The sequence below is a fragment of the Anser anser genome (genome assembly GCF_964211835.1).
Source record: "Anser anser genome assembly, chromosome: 6".
Taxonomy (NCBI): Eukaryota; Metazoa; Chordata; class Aves; order Anseriformes; family Anatidae; genus Anser; species Anser anser.
The window spans coordinates 7,180,973-7,203,738 of NC_139726.1; the positions used below are offsets into that span (position 1 = coordinate 7,180,973).

Below are 22,766 nucleotides of genomic sequence, written 5' to 3' on the forward strand. Positions count from 1 at the left end.
CAGGAATGCAGACAGCTAGCAATCCAGTTAATGCTAAAGTCTGAGACAGTTATGAATGGATTATTTTCTGCAACAACATGGAGCAGGCACAGTGACCCCCAGAGTCACCCCTTTCAATTTTCAGACACACTCACACAGCGCAGAGTGCATTAAGTTTCACACCTGCCCACAAACTTTCCATTATTTCACTGATAATTAGTGCTATTTAACACCCAAGCACATGAATAGCCTAGATTCACTGGGAACCAACGGAAAGTTGTTTGTCCAACTTGACCTTCAGTTAGCCTGGTAAGAAGTCTTTTTAGGGTCAGCAAGATTTTTTTCCTTCAAATTAAAAGAAGCTGGAGAACATCTACTTACTTGTGAAGGAATCCTAGTTACCTGCTGAATACATTTTTTGATCTTTTATTTTTAAAAATTTCAAAGAACAGTTTAATAATCATTTTTACGCCCTCCAACATTTTCTATGGAAGTTTATCTTTGAACAGCAAACATCTGAGGGAATCCAGCCTCCTTACAGTAGCCATGACTGTGCTCAACCTATGTATACTACATAAAAGCTTAAATTCAAACTGAGTTTCAAAGTTTTAGGATCAGTGCAATCACAACCATGTACTTGCAGCACATGTAGGCGTGAGTAAAACACAGCTACAGAAGATTCTGCAAACCCAAGTGTCCTGAAGGCAGCAAGTTATGAGCAGTACTGAGGCTGAATGCCTGTTCGTGTCATGCTCGAAGACTTTCTTGCTCCATCAAGAGATCATCAGCCACCCAGATACAGCCATGGAGTGTGGGCAGCCAGGGCATATCTGCAGGAGACAGCGCTGCCCTTCCAAGCAGCACAGGGAGACGAGGCATTTAGGAGTGCACTGGGCAACTGAGAACCCCGTCAGCTCACCCTGATCTTAACCAAGCAACACATTTTGGAACTTAGCATTGATCTAAAACATGCCTGAATTCACGTACCATCTGAAATGATCTTTTCATGGTTGCCCATCCCCAATTATTCCTTAAGTTAGAAACGGGTTAAACTGTTTCCTGCTTAAAATTGGCCTATATATTTCACTTTATGTTGGAAGGCAGGACAAGAGAGATACCGAGACATTTCAATTTCTTGATCTTCATGGAACACATTAGTTTTAAGCCTTCACACCGCTATGGACCAACGAAGATAGAAGCACGAATCCATTCTGAAATTGTCCAACATTTTAACAGAAAGAGCCAGGGGAAAAAAAAAGAAAGCCATTTGTACTCTGAGCTTTGACAGCATTCATTACTGTTTTGATATACAAGTCTTACTCAAGGCTACTGCTCTTTGTGCTTTGCAAATTCAACTCTACAGTAGTAGATTAGGCTGAAGCTACTGGGATGTCATCACAACTAAATGAACAACCTACCACTGGAGCATCGCACATTGCAATAACTGGATTATCCCAGTACCATCATTTATTCTGTTCATAGTACTGCTTAAGAATTTAGTCTAAAAGAACCCTTCAGAGCTCAGAAATCTTAGTCAATACATGGTCTTATTTATGATGCCGGAGAAAGGCTCTGGTGCATTTAAATCATTACTAGCTAAGCTCAGTCTGGACTCAGCTGTTTCTCTAAGCAACAAGAAAGTCCATGTAAATACAAATGATCTGTTCTGGTTGCCGTTCTCTGAAGAGACGGAAAACAGGACCCGTGTAGTCTTATTACACAAAGCATTCGGGTCAGATTCCTAGTATTTTTATAAAGTAACACCAAAGTTTAGGTGCTGAAAGATTCATATTCATTTCATAACCATGAGTCTAGCCAGAAAGCATTAGCATTCCTATGGCTGCCTCCATGAAGTCACTGAATAGCTTTGCATGTCCTCTTCCTCATCCCGACCCACACCACAAGGACGACACCTCAGAGCAGTAACAGTACTGGCTTCTGGTACAGCTTTACACCCTTGAAAGAGAAGTTTAAATTTCCATGAAAATAATGTAATGTGCAATGAAACACGTGCTTAGAATCCTTTTCAGGCATTATTTGCAATGGAAATACAGTAAAGATTTTTCTGATGTGCTTAAAAAGCCACACAACACCTAACTAGAGGACTAATCACTTGCAATCTTCAGTACAAGTAAAAAAAAAAATAAAGTCTCATTACTGCCACTTCTAACAACAGAACTACTATCAGCAGATACTACCTGTATCTAATTAGCCATTTTACCAGTTTCTTCCACTGAACTGAATCCAACAGTTTTTAGCACTAAAAAAATTAGTCAGCTTTCCTTGGTCAGAAGGCAAGTCCTTAGGCAAGATGCTTGGGAATAGTCTGGCTTCCCAAGAGTAAAACAGATAAGGATGCACCAACTCTAAAACACAGCCAAGATCTGTTTTGAGTCCAGGTACTACAGTCCCAGGTAGCTGCACTAAGCAACAAAGCTAGTTTTAAGGGAAGGTAGAAATTAGCAAGGATTTGATTTGTGCTTTAAAGTTATGGAGAAGATTCAGTACATGATGAAAGAAAATAATATAATCCGTGCAGCAAGTTTTACTCTTTAAACACCTACAGAGTACACCAAACCTGGAGTCTCTCTCGTCATCCAAGTGACAGAGGGATTTACAGTGCTTTAAAGGAAAACAGGCTTTTCACTGTGCCTTCTGTTGAGACCCTCCATGTCACTCCTTGAGGACACAGACAAGAAATCCCCATGAACTGATTTATTAATTTCTCTACTGCATAATCTGGGTGCAAAAACTGGATGTTTGATCAAAGCCTAAATTATAAGGGTCAATAATTGTCCAAAGCCTCTCAAAATTCCTACTATATCACCACAATAACATACCAAATTCTTCTGAGCTCTCTTAGAATACGAAAACAAATGGAAATTTGTGTGGATCCAGCACGCTGGTCAATGATGCAACTGCTCCCAGCTACTCACTGCCAGCAGGAGGCTTTCAGGCCCAAAGCTCTGCCATCTAAAAGGACTCTGGGAACGCTCCTCAATCTGCTGTTGGCAAAAGCACTCGAGGTAGCTTAAACTTCCCTCACCAGCTGCACACCAACAGCCTAGATTCAGATTTCTAGATTCAGCTGCACCCGGGAAAGAAGTCACTGATCTCACTTCAAGTCACCATTTCTTCCATCTGCCAGCTAAACTGTTCCTGTGAGCTTCCCTAGACATGTTTCAATTAGATAGGAAAAAAACAGACCTACATCCTACACAGTCTAAAGTGAAATGTTCAGAAACTGCTCCCAATAACAGCTCAGCTAACAGATCAGAGCGGGTGATAGAGGGTGTCAACGAAAAGCTAAGGACATGTCAATATGACAGCCTCTTCCATACAGGCAGATACGTGCAAGGAATAAATCTTGTTTATATCCTGCTCTACTGTAACATGAAGTAAAAAGTGTTAGATTTCTGTTAGTGTGAAGTCAAAAACTATTAGGCTTCACTTAGCAGAAAATGTACTTCTTCAAAATAAGTGTGGTATTTTAACTGCTAGCTGATCATACAAATCACTTTTCAGAAAAATCTGAAATTCAACTCTGGATTTTCGCTAAGAATGGTAAGCTGGGCCAAACCCAACTATGACAGCTTCCACGTTTGTGCCTTTTAGAGACCATTATTTTTTTTGCCCCAGTAATACATGTTATCTGAACCTATAGTTTCAAAATGAAGGAACAATTATGCTATGCTATTTAGCCATTGCTTTAATGACAGTTAAGATGTTTGTCCTGACAAGTTTCAGTCAGCAATCTATCCTATACACAACTGGACAAAGACCTTTCACAGATGGCAGCACCAACCAACTTGCTAGCAAATAAAACTGAGGAGGGGGCAGGAGAGAGAGCTGAGCGTGTTAAAAGACACAATTCCATTTTGTACTCAAATATTTTATTTATAGATTAAAAAATATTAAAAATTGGTGTTAGGAAAAGGATAGAAACACAAAACCTTAGCAGCAGGTGAACAAAGATGAACAATTTAGTGTACAGATGTTTATGCAGAAAGCAATAGCTGCAGAGAGAAAATGCCCTATTCTCTTCCTGAGATCAACGACCAAGAATGGAAAAGAAGCCTTTGAATGAGCATCCACAGCCATGCTCCTCAAACCTACAGTTTGCTTCATCAGTCTGGACACAGGCATACAACAACCCAATATAATATGCTCGGAAACTTAAATTTTCTGTATTGGAGAACAGCTCGTATCACAATGTGTTGCAGTCTCATAATACCTGCATTAAGCTGGTGGAGATCAACTTATGCACAGGAATGGCAGTGGAGGCTCTCCTGTAATTAAAGCTGCTGCGCTCCCATAAATTTGGTTTCAGACATTATTTCCTGGGAATGACTCCCTCAAAAAGTTTTAAAATCATATTAAGATTATAGGTAGGCTGAAAGTCCAAATTTTCCAACAATATTAAACCAGAATCTGTTGCTGATTTATGATCTCCTAGAAATAGAGCTCTCAGGAAATCTCCTAACATTGCTATACAGTGCATCAATCCGCCACCTGAAAGTAAAGGCAGCAAAGGATTTCATAAAACATACTTCGATGGGCTTGCATAGATGCTACCTATGATCGACAACAAGCACCACATTAAGGCATTTGCAGATTCTTCTTTCCTATAAAAATAAAAATAGTGTGAGTGACCTCATTATGCAGGTCGTGCGGAGCCAAACAACTCATCTTCCCATTATTAAGAGGCTCAATTTGGAACGCACCGTTTAACAAAAGCCCCTGGGTCATTCCTATCTAACCACTACGATGTGGAATGTACGTGGGAAAACTGCCACTGAAAGCTTCACCGGGCTCCCAAACCCAAACATTTCTGCAGCACTCCCGGCAAACGGTGCCAGGGTCACAGAATACTCACTACTCCTGTGAAAACTCATTAGACATCACACCCAATGATTATAATATTTTGTATTTACTAGCTATTGCTTAGCTCCAAACTGTAAGAAGAATTAGAACTTACTGGAAAATTCCAGAATCCGTGCACTTTACAGTAATTTGTTTTTTAATGCATTAAATCCACACACTTTACAGCCAGTTTGTTTACAGGCTAAAACAAATCAGCATATCCAAAGGTGCTAATATTTTTTGCTAGTGAGGTTACAGCACAGAGGTACGTGGCTCATCAAAACTGAGTGATGCTGTCAATATGTTCAAAGGTTTTTAAAAATTGAATCTATGCTGCGCTGCAGCCAAAGTTTATATGGCTTGACGAGTTTATACGGCTCACCCCTTCGGGACACCCCATAAGAAGTCCCACATACCCCAAAGAGACAAAAAAATGCAATTCTATCAAGTACTTTTAAAAGCCTAAAATACAGCGCCTTGAAAGTTGACACGTATTATCTTATTTTAGGGGATGTGGCACTACGTTTCTTCGTCAAACTCACCCTGGGGAGAAGTAAATATCTGAAAGTGGTGATACAAGGACATATGAACTTAAGTTAACCTGTGCTACTGGCCAAACTGATGGCACCCTTCAACTCAATTAAACACCAAACACACACAATATTTATGTTTTCTATCCAGCGCTATACCTAACGCAGTTCACCTACAACGTCCAGTTAGTTTGAAGCGGTTACAAACAGATTTTAAGCAGGTAGTAATAAAGACTTCTGTACGGCATCTATACTGAAACATAAGCAATGAAAACTTAATACAACTTGACAGAAGGAAGAAAAAAGCATACGACAGAATTATGTTTCAGACAAGAAATATGATTAATTCCTGGCATGTGTGTGCACGTATACAGAAATAAAAAAAAATAAATCACAGAACCACATCAACAGATTCAAGTAATTCACTTCTCCCAAAGCTGGAAAACCCTTAACAAACCAAGCCGGCACACTGCACACCCCTCAGAATTACTGACATTTAGCCATACCCGTTTTTGTTCAGGAAAAAAGCTGCAGTTGATCTTTATAGCAATTTACAGCTTTGTAAAATAAAAAGTAGCAGTGAGTAATGCAGTTGCAAGTGCTACATTCTTACTACATTCTTGAGCTTCCAATGTTTAAGGCACAAGAAGTCTTTATGTTATCTTTATCACTCGGGCTTTTTTTTTTTTTTTTTTAAATTACAGAGTACAAAGCAGGAATTGCAGATTTCCTACAAAATACTCAAACCCTGGAGACCACCGTATTTATTGTTTAAAAAAATGATAATACCCTTTCTTTTAAATCAGCCTTGAGGCGATAACATTATCACTTGTAACAAAAGCAAGACTGTCAAAGAAAACACGTTTCCAGTGCTGTTTCCTTCTCCTCAGCGGCAAATTGTCTGAATAAAACCTCCTGAAAAATAATTTAATTTCACTATTTTATTTTTGTTGCTTTCACTTCCACAGTAAAGACGCATTTCTAACCCAACGTTTATGAAAAATGAAAAATACCGCACTGTGAGACTGCCGTCATCATGCCCTCTGCTTAGCATTCAGGCAAGAAACATGTGTGACATGCAGCGCAGCGTAGAAGTCGAGGCGGAGAGCAATCCCGTTGCAGATTGCGAGCTGATGCCTCATGGCAAAAAAAGGCTAATCCCAAATACTTTGTAGAAAGTAAATAAAAAAGAACAAAAAGCTATATCCCTTAGCCGCGTTAGGGTCAGATCTCTGTCACATCAGGCTGTTGGAAGAAGGGCACGATTATTAAAAGCCAACGAAGCCACCCAAAAACCATCGCGCTTCTGCAGACCGCGCTGCCCAGCAGGCCCCCGGGGCAGCACCCATGCCCCCTCCCGCACTGACTCCCCACCACCTTCCTCCTCCGGCTGTCCGCAGGGACCACGAGGCGAGCGGCGCCCGAGGGCACCTCAGGCACACCTCAGAGCGCCCCTCACCGCAGCCTCAGCCCCGGGCACGAAACCGCCTCAATTCACCTCAGCCTCAGCGCCGCGCTCCCCTCATGTTCTCCTCTCCTTCCCGTACGAAGCGAAACCACTCTCCGGCGCTGCAACCCCGAATTAAAGCGTTACTCAGAGCGGGCTGAGGCACTCTGCCTCCCCTCAGCACCCCCCGCGCACAAGGGGCACCCCCGAGGCCGCCCCCCGCTCCCTCCCTCAGGCGCCCCCCGGCCGTGAGGGCGGCGGGCAGGTGCGCGCAGCCCGCCCCAACGGCCGCGCCCCTCCCCCGCCCGCCCCAACGGCCGCGCTCCCCCCCCCCCGCCCCCGCAACGTGGGCGCGTCCGCTCCCCCCCCCCCCCCCCCGCCCCCGCTCTTTTCCCTTCCCCTCAGCGCTGAGCGCGCGCGGCCCGGCCGCGACCACTCGGCCCGCGGGGGAGCCCCCTCCCCCCCCTCAGGGAGCCCCCCTCCCTCGGCGGGCCGCTTACCGCGGCGGGTGCCCTCCCTCAGCGGGGTGCTCCCCGCGGCGGCAGCGGGCTCACGCACGAGGGGCGCTTAACGCCATCGCCAGCCCCGCCAGCCGCCTGGGTTCCTCCTGCTGCCGCGGCGGGGAGAAAGGCCCGCCCCCCCGCCTGAGCGCCGCCCAATGGCCGCGCCGGACGTCTTTGAGTAACGGGCCCGCTGGCCAATCAGCGGCGCCGCGCCCGCCTCCCGAGCCGCCGGACAGCGGCGCTGCTCAGCGCTGAGGCGGGCGCGAGCTCGCCCAGAAGACGGCGGCCAATCAGCGGGCGCCGCCGCTTTGACGGACAGCCGAGACCACCACCAGGAACCTCGCTCAGGCGCGGAGACCGGCAGCGCAGCGCCCTCCCCCTCTCTCCCGCATCCCGGGCGGCGATAGCCCCTCCCCGTTTCCGCAGCCTTCCGCGAGCCGCAGCGGCCCCGCAAAGGCATGCTGGGAGATGTAGTCCCTCACCCCGCCCCTCCCGCCCTTTGCGGAGCGTGCGCGCTCCCGGCTCGCGTCACCTCCGGCCGGCGGCGGTTTGAGCTGGGAGCGCGCGAAGGGCGCGAGGAGCCCGTGAGTGGAGGGGGGGAGGGGCGGGGGCGCTGTGGTGGGGCCCGATCGTGAGCGGGGGCTGAGCCCCCTCAGGGGTCCCGCCCTGCTCTCGGGCCGGGTTTGGCTCGTAGCGCCCCTAAAGTGCCTCATCCAGGCGGTTCGGGGCGGTTTGCGCTTTGTGTGGTGTTTCCTGACGGGCTGCCCGAGCAGATGAGGGCGGCCGGGGGTGCTCCGTGAGGCGAAGCTGCCCTCCCCCCGTGAGGCGAAGCTGCCCTCCCCCCGTGAGGCGAAGCTGCCCCCCCGTGAGGCGAAGCTGCCCCCCCCCGTGAGGCGGAGCTGCCCCCCCCCGTGAGGCGGAGCTGCCCCCCGTGAGGCGAAGCTGCCCTCTATGTTAACAAATGAAAGGTTGCCTCCGAGGAACTGCCACAAGCAGGCTCCAGGAGGTTCCTGAAGTCCATCGAGGACAGCCTCTTCGCCCAGGTGTTAGACAAACCTACCAGAGGTTTGTCCTGGTTTGTCACCAGTCTGCAGAGCTCATTAAAGGGGTGAAGATTGGAGGCAGCCTGGGTTGCTGGCAACTCTTTGAGGATATTTTCCTTGGGGCACAAGAGCTCTCTATTCCTATATGTAGTAAATCAAGCAGGGACGGTACGAAGCCAGCATGGTTGAATAAGGGTCTGCTGGTCAAACTTAGGCAAAAGAAGGAAATGCACAGATGGTGGAAACAGGGCCGTGTGCCCTGGGAGGAGTACAGAAACACTTTCTGGATGTGCAGGGATGGGATCAGGAAAGCCAAGGCACTGACAGAACTAAACGTGGCGAGGTATGGGAAGAATTACAAGAAGGGGTTCTACAGGTACATTGGCTGCAAAAGGAAGTCTAGGGAGAGCGTAGTGCCTTTGACAAATGAAGTCAAAGAACTGGTAATGACAGATGACAAGGTAGAGGTACTTAACTTCTTTGCCTTGGTCTTCACTGGCAGTCAGGCTTCGCACATCACTCGAGTCCTCTAGGCAGGGGCTGAGGGAGCAGAGTCCCTCCCACTGTAAGTAAAAAACAAGTTCAGGACCTCCTGGCACAACAACTGCAAGTCTATGGGCCCTGATGACATGCATTCAAGGGTCCCGAGGGAATCAACAAGCCCAAGTGCAAGGTGCTGCACGTGGGTCGGGGCAATCCCAGGCATGAATACAGACTGGGAGAAGAGCTCCTTGAGAGCATCCCTGCGGAAAGAGACTTGGCGGTTCTGATGGATGAAAGGCTCGGCATGAGCCAGCAGTGCGCATTTGCAGCCCGGAAGGCCAACTGCAGCCTGGGCTGCATCAACAGAGGAGTGGCCAGCAGGTCAGGGAGGTGACTGTCCCACTCTGCTCTGCCCTTGTGAGGCCCCTCCTGGAGTGCTGTGTCCAAGTCTGGAGCCCCCAGCACAAGAAAGATGTGAGGCTGTTAGGGCGAGTCCAGAGGAGAGCCGCAAAGATGATCAGAGAGCTGGAGCACCTCTCCTATGAAGAAAGGCTGAGAGAGTTGGGCATGTTCAGCCTGGAGAAGAGAAGGCTCAAGGGAAACCTTACTGTGGCCTTTCAGTACTTAAAGGGGTCTTTTAAAAAGGATGGAGGACTCTGTACTCGTGTAGGTAATGATAGGACAAGGGGGAATGGTCTTAAACTAGAAGAGGATAGATTTAAACTAGACGTTAGGAGGAAATTCTTCACTCAGAGGGTGGTGAGGCCCTGGCACAGGCTGCCCAGAGAAGCTGTGGATGCCCCATCCCTGGAGGTGTTCAGGGCCAGGCTGGATGGGGCCTTGGCCAAACTGATCTAGTGGGTGGCATCCCTGCCTATGGCACGGGGGTTTGGTACTAGGTCATCTTTAAGGTCCCTTCCAACCTGAGCCATTCTATGATAGCAGTCAGCTATCACAAAACTGCAGTGTTCTTGAAGTTCACATCAGTCACCCGGCCTTCTGATAAAGAAACCAACACCTGCTGCTATCTCGATTGGGGTCTTAGATGCTCACCCTTCCAGCGGTACAGAGCAAAACAGCAGCAGCAGTGACAGATTTTTTTTTTTTCCAGATTTTTTTGTGTGTGCTCTCCTTTTCTTTTATTAGTATTTATGCTGCTCTTTTCCCTTAGTACTTACTTTTCCAAATTATTTATGAATTCATTGAACTCAGTAGATGCTGGAGCAGATTCCTTTGAAATATTGCCAATGTCATGTCTCTTACGTATAAAGGGACTGCTTGCTTGCATTTTAAAAATTACATTTTAAAATCATTACTGTATAAATATGCTAATAAAATTTATTCCCTGGTTAATTTTGAAGTCAACTGCATCAACCAGTTTATATGTGCAGTCTTGTAGACCCCCCTTCAAAAAAGCCTTTAGTAGACTTGAAAGATAAGATTCGCCTTTACAAAAGATACGTTGACCCACCGCGTAGAGAAGGACTTACCCTGATGTTCACAAGTTCTGCATTTCGTAATTTTTAATGACTTTATTCCCTATAAATGAATCATGTTGTCATTCCATGGATCTGCGTTATTACTGTTTTTAAAAAGCGTGATCACTTACCACTCCCTAGTCGTGAGATACTAAAGCCATTTTTGATGAATAGCTACTATTTTTAGTAATTCAGCCACTTCAACCTTGAGTTCTTTCAAAACACTTGAAGGAACGCTTGGATTTTCATTTAGTGTTTTTGTGGTTTTGATTTGTTAGTCATGAAGCTTCTGTAGCTGCTGTTTACTCGATGAGCCTCTGAGTGAAAAGCTTGGTCTCCACATCTAACCTTTTAGGTCTATTTTATCTAAGAAAACTAAAGTTCCAGACTTCGTGATCTAGAAATGTGAGAGGGTTGTCAGGATGCATATTACAACGTGTTAGGGACACACCAGCAAATGGAAAAAATAACAATTAGAGAAAATGTGTGCACTAATCCTTTCTCTCTGTTCTTAGAGCTTCTGAATCTGCAATGGGTAGAACAACAGGCGTGAACTGGTCGTCTTCCTTTCAGTGTACAGCCATGTTTCTGCTACACTGTCTGACTTAAAAATTGGCTTTGGTTTGTTTAAATTATTCAATGAAATTACTATGATGCTGTTCATAATGCATCTGTCTAAAAACAAAATACAAATGACTACCACTACCGCAGTAATTATATACAAGGCATTGATTTTCGGTTTAATTATTACTTTAAAAGATCAATAAAAGTCAATTCGCTGAAATTCATTTGTTTCACTGCCTTGTTTCATCATTGTTCATTCCTATTTTCTATATGCCCAGCATAAATCTTTCATAGGGTCAATATGCCTTTCGTAGTGTCTTCTGCAGCTTGGGATATCAGAATAGTACTACAGGCATGAGTATTGGCTGAATGTGGGTTCTTAACACTGCTGGTGTTATTCAGAAATCATGGCAGAGATTTTTAAGTCTTCAGCATATGATTCTTTGTATAATCATTAACAAGTTCGTGTTAACAATAATTGCAATAATTTGTAAATGTGGGGTAGAGCTATAGGACGGTGCTGTTATTACAATAGCATTCACTGCATGTGGATTTCTCTAATTATTTACCTACCCTTTAATTATTCACCATTCATTTCATTATTCACTTAGGGGAAAAAAAAACAACAAAGAAAAGCTTGTACATGTTTGGTAGCTAGTGCTTTCTGCGTTGCTGTTGGTACTTAAGATAGATCTGCAAAGTCGGTTTTAACTCATTTAGTGACTCTGATCCAGAAGCATTTTTTAATAGCATTACTACATACCAATGAATTATATGTGCTTTCTCTCTCTAATTCAGATTTATACATATGAAACTGCATTTTTTATTCAAGGTTTTGGAAGAAGAATCTTGTCGTAATCTAATTCAACAGGAGGTTAGTTATGTTAACATTTCATTTTCATATTGTCACTCACCACAAGCTGTGTAGCAAGTCGATCGAAAGTGTTCATTTTCTCTGCTTCTGTATAGAAAGGGAAAATCATCACAGAAAGTGAGTCAGAGATGTTGCTCGGTGGTGAATCACAGAGCTGAGCACTGAATGGGTCTGTCGGCCCACCAGTCATCCAGCATACTCGGGTAAGGCTGGCACTACAGGAATGTTGTGTTTGTTTTTGCCAGCAGTCTTGAAGCGCATTCATCAACTTTTAAAGAAAAAAAAAATCAGTCTGTGGAAAATACTGTAATAGAACTCTTGAAGTGATTATGATTGATTTCCCAACAGTTAGAGCCGAAACATTTCTGTTTGCTCAACCGAGAGATGAAATGAGTGTTTACCAGAGTTTTACGGCTTCTTGTCTGTGCAGTGCATTGCTTAGAGCAAGCTAGAGGGATGCCCTTCTCCATTAAGCAATGTTCAGCATTGGACATCCACAGAAGAGCCTTGATACTGATTGTAGCACTTTTATCTGCTGTTCAATGTTCCAGGAACCCAAGGTACAAGAATGTCGTTTCCTTAAGGATACGAGAGAGATCCCACCTGCAAAAACGGGAAAAAAGCCACAGTGAATAGTGTGAGGACAGATGACACTGTATGTCTGTTTTGCAAAAGAAACACAGATTTCCTTTCCCTATAACTGCCACGGAGTTCTCATTGCTGGGTGAATCACTTGTATGCCGCTGGTGATTGACATCAGGTGTTCTAGACCCTTAAGTTAGGTGAGCTGTTGAAACTATAACCATGCAGAAGGCCTTAAATGAGTATATGTCCATGCACACACAGCTCTGTGACTCCAGTTTGGACCATTGTTCTCATCCACGTCTTTCATGCTTTATATGTTACGCAAAGGATAACCAATCAGCAAGAATATGGCCCTTAAAAATAGATTCTGTGGTAGCTAGATAATCTGATACAAAATAGAACCAAATCCATAGCAATAGTAAATACAATCCTTAGACCTCAACTTTGAGTGTTGCTTGAAATCTTAAATTCCAATTCAGATGCGCTTGCTTGTTTCCTCCCCCATTCTCCAGCAGAACGACGCATCAAAACAGCTGTGGTTATCCCCCACTTCGTTGTAAAGTAAGTGGTAAAAGATGCCCAAGAAAGTACGGACAGAAGTTCCCCGGTATTACCAGCATTTTCCTTCCAGCTCTCTAAGTGTGATGTATTTCTTGGTAGGTATGCCTATAATTCATCAGATAACCAAAAAAAGCAATTACTCGTTTTCAGTCTGAATGTCATTAGTCTGGCCAGTGGTGCCAGTGACAGGATACACCAAAATCCTCGTTTTTTCAAGGGTAGTGAAACGGTTTAGTGGGTTTACAGAACAATCTGGTCCCTTTTTGTGTACGTCTGTTTACAGACGTTTTTGTCCACAGTACTTCAGTACTACCAGATTTTTTTGCTACAGAAAGGCAAATTCCCAATAACTTCTTTTTGCTGCTCTTTCTAGTCCTCCCTCCTTTTCCTTTTTTCTTGGATCTTTTCCCTTTTTCTTTGGATCGATTTTAAGACAGTCTTGGCTTTTGGACAAGGCAGGACATGGCTGGCTCAGCAGCGGTAGGTGGCTACAGCAGTGGGTCTGTGAGTTCCACTCCTGGATCCCCAGTGGGGTCGTGCAGCACCACGGCCAGAGTCTCGCCGCACCATGCCAGGGAGGTCTGGTGGCTTGGGACATCCCACCTCACCAAATGGAAAGATTTCTCAGTTTTAGTAACGTAACGGCCCTTGGAAGATGGAGGTGTTGGTACAGTTGTGCCAGAACAAAATCCCAAGCTCTTTCAATTTACATTACGTATTAAAGTAGAATCACAGAATCATAGAATATCCCGAGTTGGAAGGGACCCATAAGGATCATCGAGTCCAACTCCTGGCACCGCACAGGTCTGCCCAAAAGTTCAGACCATGTGACTAAGCACACAGTCCAATCGCTTCTTAAATTCAGACAGGCTTGGTGCAGGGACTGCTTCACTGGGGAGCCTGTTCCAGTGCGCAACCACCCTCTCGGTGAAGAACCTCTTCCTGATGTCCAGCCTAAACTTCCCCTGCCTCGGCTTAATGCCGTTCCTGCGAGTTACTCGGTTGTGCCGCAGTGCAGTTAGAGCTAGATTCTGTTCACTGAAGAGAATGTAACTTCAATTGGTAGAGTACACATCAAGTTTTGTAGCTAAAAAATCATAGACGGAATTCTTTAGGAAAATAGAGGTGCTCTTTCACCGTGGCATATAATTCTTTTTGAATCAATCTGTTTTCCTTGCCAGTACCCCAGAACATTAGAAGGAAACTGTTGCAACCTCTGTTTTGCATAATCTTGCTTTAGGGTGTTGATTACTTGAACCACCTGCATTGTCCTCAGGTCTGGCTTACCACGTAACTAGTCAGCATAAAAACCAGATGGTTTAGTCCTGCAGATCTTTGAAGTGAATGGCCATGTAGCTCAGTGCATTTCTTACTGTGCATATAATGAATCATTAAATTCACAGGAAGAATCATTCATCATACTCACCAATTCGTATCTGACTTGTTCTGAAGTTGTTTCAGAAATATATCAATAGAAAAGAATCTGGGCACCACATGTTCTTACAGAATTTTGTTACCGAGCCTGGTAGTATGATATCTACTGTTGACAATACAAGAGGCATATTTTGCCTGATACTTTGTGTTCCCATCATAATTAAGGTCCCAATCCTCACACAGGCTGTGAATCCAAAATAAGATAATTAGGCAGTGTGGGGTTAAAGGCTTTTCCTCTACGCTTTGATGTAAAGGTTTGTTCCTTTCCTCGCGTTTAGTTGGTGTACTGCTACTGAGCACTTTTTTTGAAGTTATAAGAGAACAAAAGCTAGGATTTCTTCTCCAACTCTGTTCCCTTGGACAAAAGTGAATCGAGTTCATATTTTTAGTCTGAAGCACATAATGAGAATTGGCATTGATTAATTCTGTGGTTTAAGATTTTATTTCTGAAGGGAATAAAGTTTCTTTTGTTGTTTTAGGTTTCTTGTGTACACCCAAACAGTGCTGGTCAGGTCCACCTGAGATCACTTGTAGCCAAACAAGCCAAAAAATGAAAATGAATCAATTTTAGAAGAAAAGAAAAAAAAAAATAATGTGTTTTCAAGGACATTGTTATAAAAGAAAAATAAAGTGTATTGATAAAACACAATGAAACAAGTCTGATACCAAGATCTCACCATCTTTCTCTAATGATCTTGGTGACATTTTTGGTGTTGAAGACAGCATTCTTCCTCCACCCCTTTCCTGAATGGTTCTTCTTGCAACTGACTTCTCATGGGCAAAACTCCGTAGCCATACTCACATGTTGCCATGATCTTTTTGGCTGTAAAGAGAGGTACAAAGCTCTACTGCCTGTCTCTCATTCTAAACTGAGGCAGGCTGCTTTGTGGCAAGTTGGTTTAGCTCTTTATTTCCATGCTAATACAAATGAAGTTGTGCTACTTTGGAAATGGGAAGGATGTTTGAAATGTGGGGATGTTTTGGTTGGCTTTTTTTTTTTTTTTGGTGAGGGTTATTTTGCGGAGATTGATGTTCCTTATCAATCAATTCAATGTACATTGAATTACAACAACTTTGTGACTTTGTCCTCCTTAAAAAAAAAGTTATCATGCTTTTGGTTTTTTGACCTTCATAGTTACTAATTAATATGGTGATTCTGGTGGTCTTAATTTGCAACATGTTTTCTGTTAATTAAATTGTCATGTGTGACATCTGTGAAAAGCCAGGTGTTTAGTTTTTTTTGTAAAAACCTGTGTTAGCTTTAAGAAATAGTCAACTGGCTTGTCTGAGCGTTTCCTTTTCGTTTCCACCTAATGCTATTATTATAAGGGTAACTTACTTAGATATCAAGTATTTCAAGTTATCGTTATTCTGTGAAGCTTTATTCTGTAATGTGCTGCAGACCTCTCTTTTAAGTTAGATATCTTTCTGGTTTTGTTTCCCCTAGGCTCAACATGGCTTGTATGTTCCAGGAAACACCTACGCTTGAAGCTTCTTATTCTGAAAATGTCGATGCTAAGCTGTCCTTTTTACCTGAAAGACTGAGAAAGAAACTGCTTCCTTTTCAGGAGAAAGGCATCATATTTGCACTTCAGAGAAGTGGCAGGTAAAATCCTTATTCTATCATGTGCCAAACAGAATTATTCTAGGTAGCAATAATGAATGGTTACAAAAGCTATGCAAATACAGCAACACTTAGGAGAGTTATATTACAGATTTTTTTTGCAAACTGTAAGATAACATGGCTTATAATGAGGTGTTTCTTCTTCTTCCAGAGGAGGAAGAAATATTTAATAGTGCAAAAGAGGCTTGTAGTGTCAAAGATCTCCTCATATAAGAGGAGGTTGCTATCAGCAGGACCATCATTTTTTGTCATGTTAATGGAGAATTCTTAAAATAAGTTGATTCACATTTGCTTCTGTAGTTCTTAATGGCGTGGTAGAGCTGTTAAGAGAATGACTAACAGATCTTGATGCATCTGTGTGGTATTCTATTTTAAACTTGGTACAATTCTGGTATGTAATCAGGGTGTTCTGGAACTCACTGAGCTGCAACAGCAGAGCAGAAGACTAGCAGAATGCTCGGTTAGCAAGTGCAGCAACTGATAAAAAAGGCATTTGACAATTAGGTACCTGATAAATCAGAAAAATAGTTTATGCAGCAGAGTCTGTAAATATTTTGCTGAGTAAGAGCATGTTACTGAGTTACAGGGATAAAGAAGTGGGAAGGGAAATGCTATTTCTGCTTTATGAATTTTCGAATATCTAGGCAGTTGCAGCCTAAAGTTATGAAACTGCTGTATGTTGTTCTTTTGGGACGTAATGACATCTGAGAGGTCTAGCACAAAAGAAACAGTTTGGGCTTAAGTTGTGAGGAAGGATGAAGTTAGTTTCTGATAACCTCATCATCTTGCTCAATACGAGAGGCTTTGGGCCTAAGAGGGTTGCCTGCTACTGTTTGTGATGCTTTTGTAAGAGATGAGAAATGTGCATGCCCTTCTCTAAAAATTAAAAATGGGAAAGGAAATATTCCTCATCAGTCCCTGCAGTTATATGGAACTCCCGATCGAGTCAAATTTTCTCTGAAGTATTTCACTTTAATTCTATTCATCTGGCCAAAAAACTTCAGTAATGGTAATATTTCTGTCTTGTAAGCCATCTATTTTAGGCTGCCAGAGTAGGTAGCAGAGTAGAAAGATGGGTCCAGCCATTCAGGTGCAAGCTTGAATTTAAAGCCTGGGATTTTAAAAGCTTTATGCTGTGTTGTCATTAACTTCTCTGTGACCACCAGTCATGTGAGGTACTTCGCTGCTGCCTGGTGTAACTGTGAGGGTAAATGCATGCAGTTTTAATGGATCACTAAGGCTTGGACAGAGTAGACAGCAAAGTCTGTATTTGAGTTGAATTTAATAAATTCAAAGCCTTAGGCTACTATATCTCAGTTGATCTGATTCTAGTAAGGGGAAGTGAAGTTTATATCGTGTAATAGAGGTGCATTTGTATACACAGTGAAATAACACAAGAATATAAGTGTATTTATTGTCTTTAATGTTAATTACTATAGGCTAATGGATGTATTTGAAAGTGGCATAAACCTTTGCAGCCTACCATGTAATATACAGGTTCCTCAGGAAACTGTTTAACTGTAAACTTTAATTAAATTTTTCTTTATTCTTCCTTGAAAAGAAACAATTGCCTGCACTAAGTATGTAGAAAGGTTTGGAATGACCGTCAAAGAGGGAATGAGGCTGTTTTAATTAGGATTAAGGGCTTTGCTTTTTTTCTTTTCTTGAAGCCTGTCATTAACAAAAGATTGAGTAATATGGCACTGATGTTTTTACTATGAAATGGGTATGAATGTATTTTCGTCACGAGTGTAAGAAATCTCATTCACTGGCATGGCAAGTTCTATCCAGTAGCTGGGTCAAACTGAGGAACAGTGTGCACGCTCCCAGCCAGCCTCTGTATAAAGTGAAATGTGTTATGTCAAACTTTCCTGAGCAGTATTTTTTAAAAATCTGTCTTTTGCTCAGGCAGATCTAATTTTTTTGTGTGTCCCAAAACAGAACAAGAGCCTGTGTTGCTGCTTGTAGCTGAATTTTCTTATTAGTGTCAGCCCTTGGCTCACACAAATCTCTCCCTTTTGTGTACTCCTTAATGATTTAAACCTTCTTTCACTATTTCCATCGGTATATTTTAGCAAGGTCTGGTGCTTTTCCATAAAAGTGTCTTTTCTAATTTTAAGAATATATAAACCTAGGACTTGAAGTAAGCAATATGTGCATCTGGGCTTGTCTTTCTTCTCTCGCTCAGGCTGTGCGCTCCCTGTGGAGCCATCACTTAATCCATGCTTTGCTGTAGTGGCAGGAAACTGGTGTAGAGAAAGTGCTCTACTGCTGGCTGTAGACATTCGGTTCGTGTTATCCTAGGTTAGACAAGCTCCCAGCATGAAAGAGGGACTTACTAGAACAAAAAAAAATTATGATCTTGGATGAAATGCACACTCCGAGACACTAATGGGGCAGGGATTAACCTATCAATTCCCCCATAGTTTCCCTAATAAGATAAATATGCTGTGGTGATTTGTGCTTTTGATTCAATGGTAAAAGGGAAGCAGGAGAAGAAGCAGACAGATCCTGTTTTGTTTTTTTTTTTTCAGTAAATGCTTCAAAAGCTTTGTCTAGAGCAATACATGCTGCCTAAAATTTTTCTAGGAAATAATAAAAATACAGTAATTCTAGAGCCAACAAGACCGTATCATTCAAAATATGGTAAGATACCTTTTAGCTGACAGAAATGCCTTAAGAAGCCATAGAGTTACTTATTTTCATTCCTTAGTAGAGATTGTTCTTCAGAAGTGCATTTGGGAAGAGGTACCTAGGGATGAAAATCTTTATTCATAACCTGAAACATTAATGTGTAGAAAAGAAATATTCAGTGTGCATGCAAATTCCATACCTGAAAGCTATTTTATTTGTTTTTTTTTTTCTTCCAGGGAAACTAGCTTAATTTTAAAACATCGTAAATATATATTTATATATGTTATTTACTTTATTTAGGTGAGTGAACTGTCTATAATTATACTGTAAAAGTTAGAAGCTTGCTATTATTTTCGAGTTATGTCTCTTGCTGCTAACATGTATAAACCATATTGCTGAATACTTTACCAAGTTTTATAATAAAAATTGCTAGCATGTGATTTGCAAACATCATTTTTAGCATTACTTCCCTTGTTGACGATATCTGAAGAAGATGCCTTCGGACATACAGATTTTTTTTTCCTAGAAACGTTGGCAGAACAATGTGTTTAAGCTATCTTGCTTGTGGATGAGAAAGAAGAGTTGTTTACCACATATGAAATAAGCTTTTCTGTTATAAATGCATGCTCAAACGGTTTAACTAGGATAGTCTAGTTCCCTGTTCTGCTTTTTTCTCCCTTTCTTGTATATGGTTCAATGGGTACAAGTGCATTACCATTGTAACTCCTTTTCTCTGACAAGTAATATTTTTTAAAATAAAAGTTTTTATAGATGTTGAAATGCTTATTGATACTTTTGCTAATACCTATATTTTATTCCAGTTGTGATTCATAGATAATTTTTGCTTTTTAATGCTGCCTGTAAAAGTTTTAGAGGTAATATGTTAACTTGTGTGTTCTAAAGCATGTGATATTTAGTGTCTTATACGTGATGGCTTAAAATTATTTGAGTATAGTTACAGTAATAAAGATGCAACGTGATATGGGGACTTCATATCTGGCATTAAGAGCTATCTTTTTTAATGAAAAGGTATTTGTTTCATTAGGCAGGTCATTTAATAGCGTAATAAAGATTGTTATATTATTTAATGTTGTTTTGGATAATAGGCTACAGAAAATCATTGTGATAGCAAGTTCATTATAGAACAGTGTCACCTAGTATAATCGCAAGTCAATTGGCTGCAATTCAAAATAGTATTTTTATTTTCCATTGACTTTGTCTCTGAACTCTACCAATCAACACAGGAGAAGCACTTATTTTAATTTATGAAGAATTAACTATATTTTTGGCTCAAGAACTTTTATCAGTCTTCATAGAAATTAATTTCTTTCTCCCAGGCTCTCAGAGTAGACCAGAAAAGCAAAGGCTCAAATCAGAATTTTCTCAAGGCTTATGAACAAGGCTAAAAGGTTCTAGCTCCAGTTCCTTACAGGAAAGGTACAGTATATACAGTCTGATGAGGTTTTAGTTGTTGAATTGTAGAAATGGTAGCTCTTGGGTAGGAAACAAATAGAAATTTTAAAATTCCTGGTCATGGAATACAGGTTTGTAGGGTCAGGAATTCCTGATACATGTTATATCGAAATTCTTGGCCAAATTTCTGCACAATTTTCTTAAACTTTCTAGGACAGTAATAAGAAGGGAAGAGAATGCACGGAAATTGAGTCTGGATGTGGCAGCATCCAGTAGACTAACATTTTTTTCCCTTGAAATCTCAAATTCTCAGAAGTCCTTATTCTGAATCTGCTTTGTTCTATTTCATTCAACCCGCCAGAACATAAAGCTATAGTCTGCGTGTCTGGTACATTGGGTGGGGGTGGAAAGGTTCCTTTTTATAGAATTCTTCAGAACACGAGGGAGAGGTTATCTGTGTTAAGGTTTCTTTGTCTAGACTCTGAACAAGGAAGCCTCAATCAGGTTAACTCTCCTATATCAGCCATTGAGCAGCATGAAGGATATCATTTCCGTATGGTTTGAGAGTGGAGATAAATTCCTAGTTTTTGGAATTTGATATAGTAAGAGAAAACGTTTGGTCTACACTTGTTTCTACGCACGTTTTAATTACTGCTAGAACAGCAGACCCTTCTCTCTTTTAGTTTTGTTTGTTTATTTTTCCTTTTAATTCTTAATTTTTATCATTTTTAATTTGATTCTGTATTTTATGTTATCGTTTCTTTCCCCTTCTGTATACTGCCACTGTTGCTTTTTTTTTTTTACCAGAGCTTTTGCATTGCTTTGCTTTAATCTTTATTACTTTTTGATCCATGACTACTGACTCATTTGCTTTTTCATTGCATTTCTTTGCTTCAGTTTCTTATTTTTGTTAGCAGTTATGAATAAAAACTTTGGAGAAGTAAAATATTTTCATCCACTTCCATTTTGAAACACTAAGCTTAGATGCATGTACTTGCGTTAGTGTCTGCATCTGTTTTTTCTGTCCTTTGTTTGAGAGGTCATAGATTGGTCAAGTCTGTATTGTGATTAAATGTGTGGCCAGCTGCTTTTTACTGTTTTCTAGAGCCATCTCTTTTTCAGAATCAGCTACATGTTTCAATTTAACACTTATCAAAAATACTTTACAGAGTACTTCTGGACTGTCCTCTAAAAGTACTTCTCAGTATTTTTCTTGTGGAAGCTGTGGCATAGTTATTTTCAGTTGAGTTTTGCCTTACAATTTTCATCTCTATTACTATGTCTTCAAAACACGATAGTGTATTAGTGGACTGAAGTTTTTAGTTCCATTTAAGTAAGTTGCATAAAACTTAAATTTTTCTGCCTTTAGGAATTAATGGTTAATGTTGTCATTGCATAAATTGACAGAAGTGGTTGACATGGAGAGTGTGCATTTTATGGAGCTATTTAATCATTCTCAGTATGTTGTACCTGACACTAACATTTGTGGAGAACGTTTTTAAGAAGAATTTTTCTTCAAATTTTACTTATATTGGGCCACTTGGGTAAGAATAACGTGCTTGAAATCTGAATGAGAGTTTTGACTGCTGAGCGCATAATGAATGTCATTCTTATGTGCTGCAGGTAAGGATGTTGAGTTGGCGTAATTACCAAATACAATATCTGTTAAGGAGTGCAAATGTTGTAGTATCAATTTTGTTGTGAGATTGGAGTTAACCTGATTTCTTGTTGCTAAACTTTTGATTGATTTGATTTTAAGATGGAGAGTTCAGACTTGAACATACAGAGAAGAATTCCCAAAATAGGAAGGGTGAAGATAATCATCATTTCTTTTGGGAGATCTTACTTTCTCTGCTTTTTTCACAATGACTTTGATAGATGCCACATTAATTAAATTTGCATGTTTCAAAATGAAATTCCTTTCATATTCTTTTTCTTTTTTTGAGTCATGCCTATGAATATCTTTATGAATGTTTCATTTTTATTTTAATTTATACTTGGTGACTTGAAGCATTAAGTGCTGTCAACAGCTATCTCTGTTAGCTGTATATCTTCAGATCAGATGGGAATAAGGAGGAAGATTTGAAGAGACTAGTTCTGCAGCTTTTGCAGTGCACATCACTGCAGGGAATGTCACATGGGAGAGCAAATTTTATTGGTAAAGTAATGACAGGTAACTAATTTTCATTGAAAGTCATTAGACTGCATCCTAAGGAAGAGCTACTGTTGATTACATATATTTCAATCATGCCAATTAATATCTAGGTTAAAGCTTGTAGCCTACATTGTCAGTAGTTGAAATTAGTTGATGTTATTCCAACTGGTGCAATTAACTGACATCAGTTTTTCTTGCAATGAATCAGCTGGTGAACTGATTTGTATCTGAGGGGGCTTATAAGAAAGATGGAGAGAGACTTTTTTTGCCAGGTTCTCTAGAATCTCTAGGACAAGGGGTAACAGTTTTAAGCTGAAAGAGGGTAGATTTGGGTTAGACCTAAGGATGAAATTCTTTCCTGAGAGAGTGGTGAGGCACTGGAACAAGTTGCCCAGAGAAGCTGTGGATTCCCCATCCCTGGAGGCTGGATGAGGCTTTGAGCAACCTGGTGTGGTGGGAGGTGTCCCTGCCCATAGCAAGGGGGTGGAACGGGATGATTTTTAAGGTCCCTTCCAACCCGAACCATTCTGTGATTCCAAGTCTCTGAGCTTAAACTTCACCATGACCACTTTGATATGTTATTCCACACATCCTTG

General features: G+C 41.6%; 1 protein-coding gene across 15 annotated transcripts in view; it reads left to right on the plus strand.

The window, feature by feature from the left end:
• The first annotated feature begins 7,757 nt into the window (after positions 1-7,757).
• ZRANB3 (zinc finger RANBP2-type containing 3) overlaps positions 7,758-22,766 on the plus strand; it is a 50,174-nt gene continuing 35,165 nt past the window's right edge. The window contains exons 1-5 of one of the 15 annotated variants that reach the window (XM_083841286.1): positions 7,854-7,906; positions 11,689-11,764; positions 12,316-12,546; positions 12,862-13,005; positions 15,792-15,950. In XM_083841286.1, coding sequence (XP_083697412.1) covers positions 15,799-15,950 — 152 coding nt within the window. In that variant the 5' untranslated portion in view covers positions 7,854-7,906; positions 11,689-11,764; positions 12,316-12,546; positions 12,862-13,005; positions 15,792-15,798. The other 14 variants (XM_083841285.1, XM_083841280.1, XM_083841287.1 and 11 more) reach the window with 14 other exon arrangements.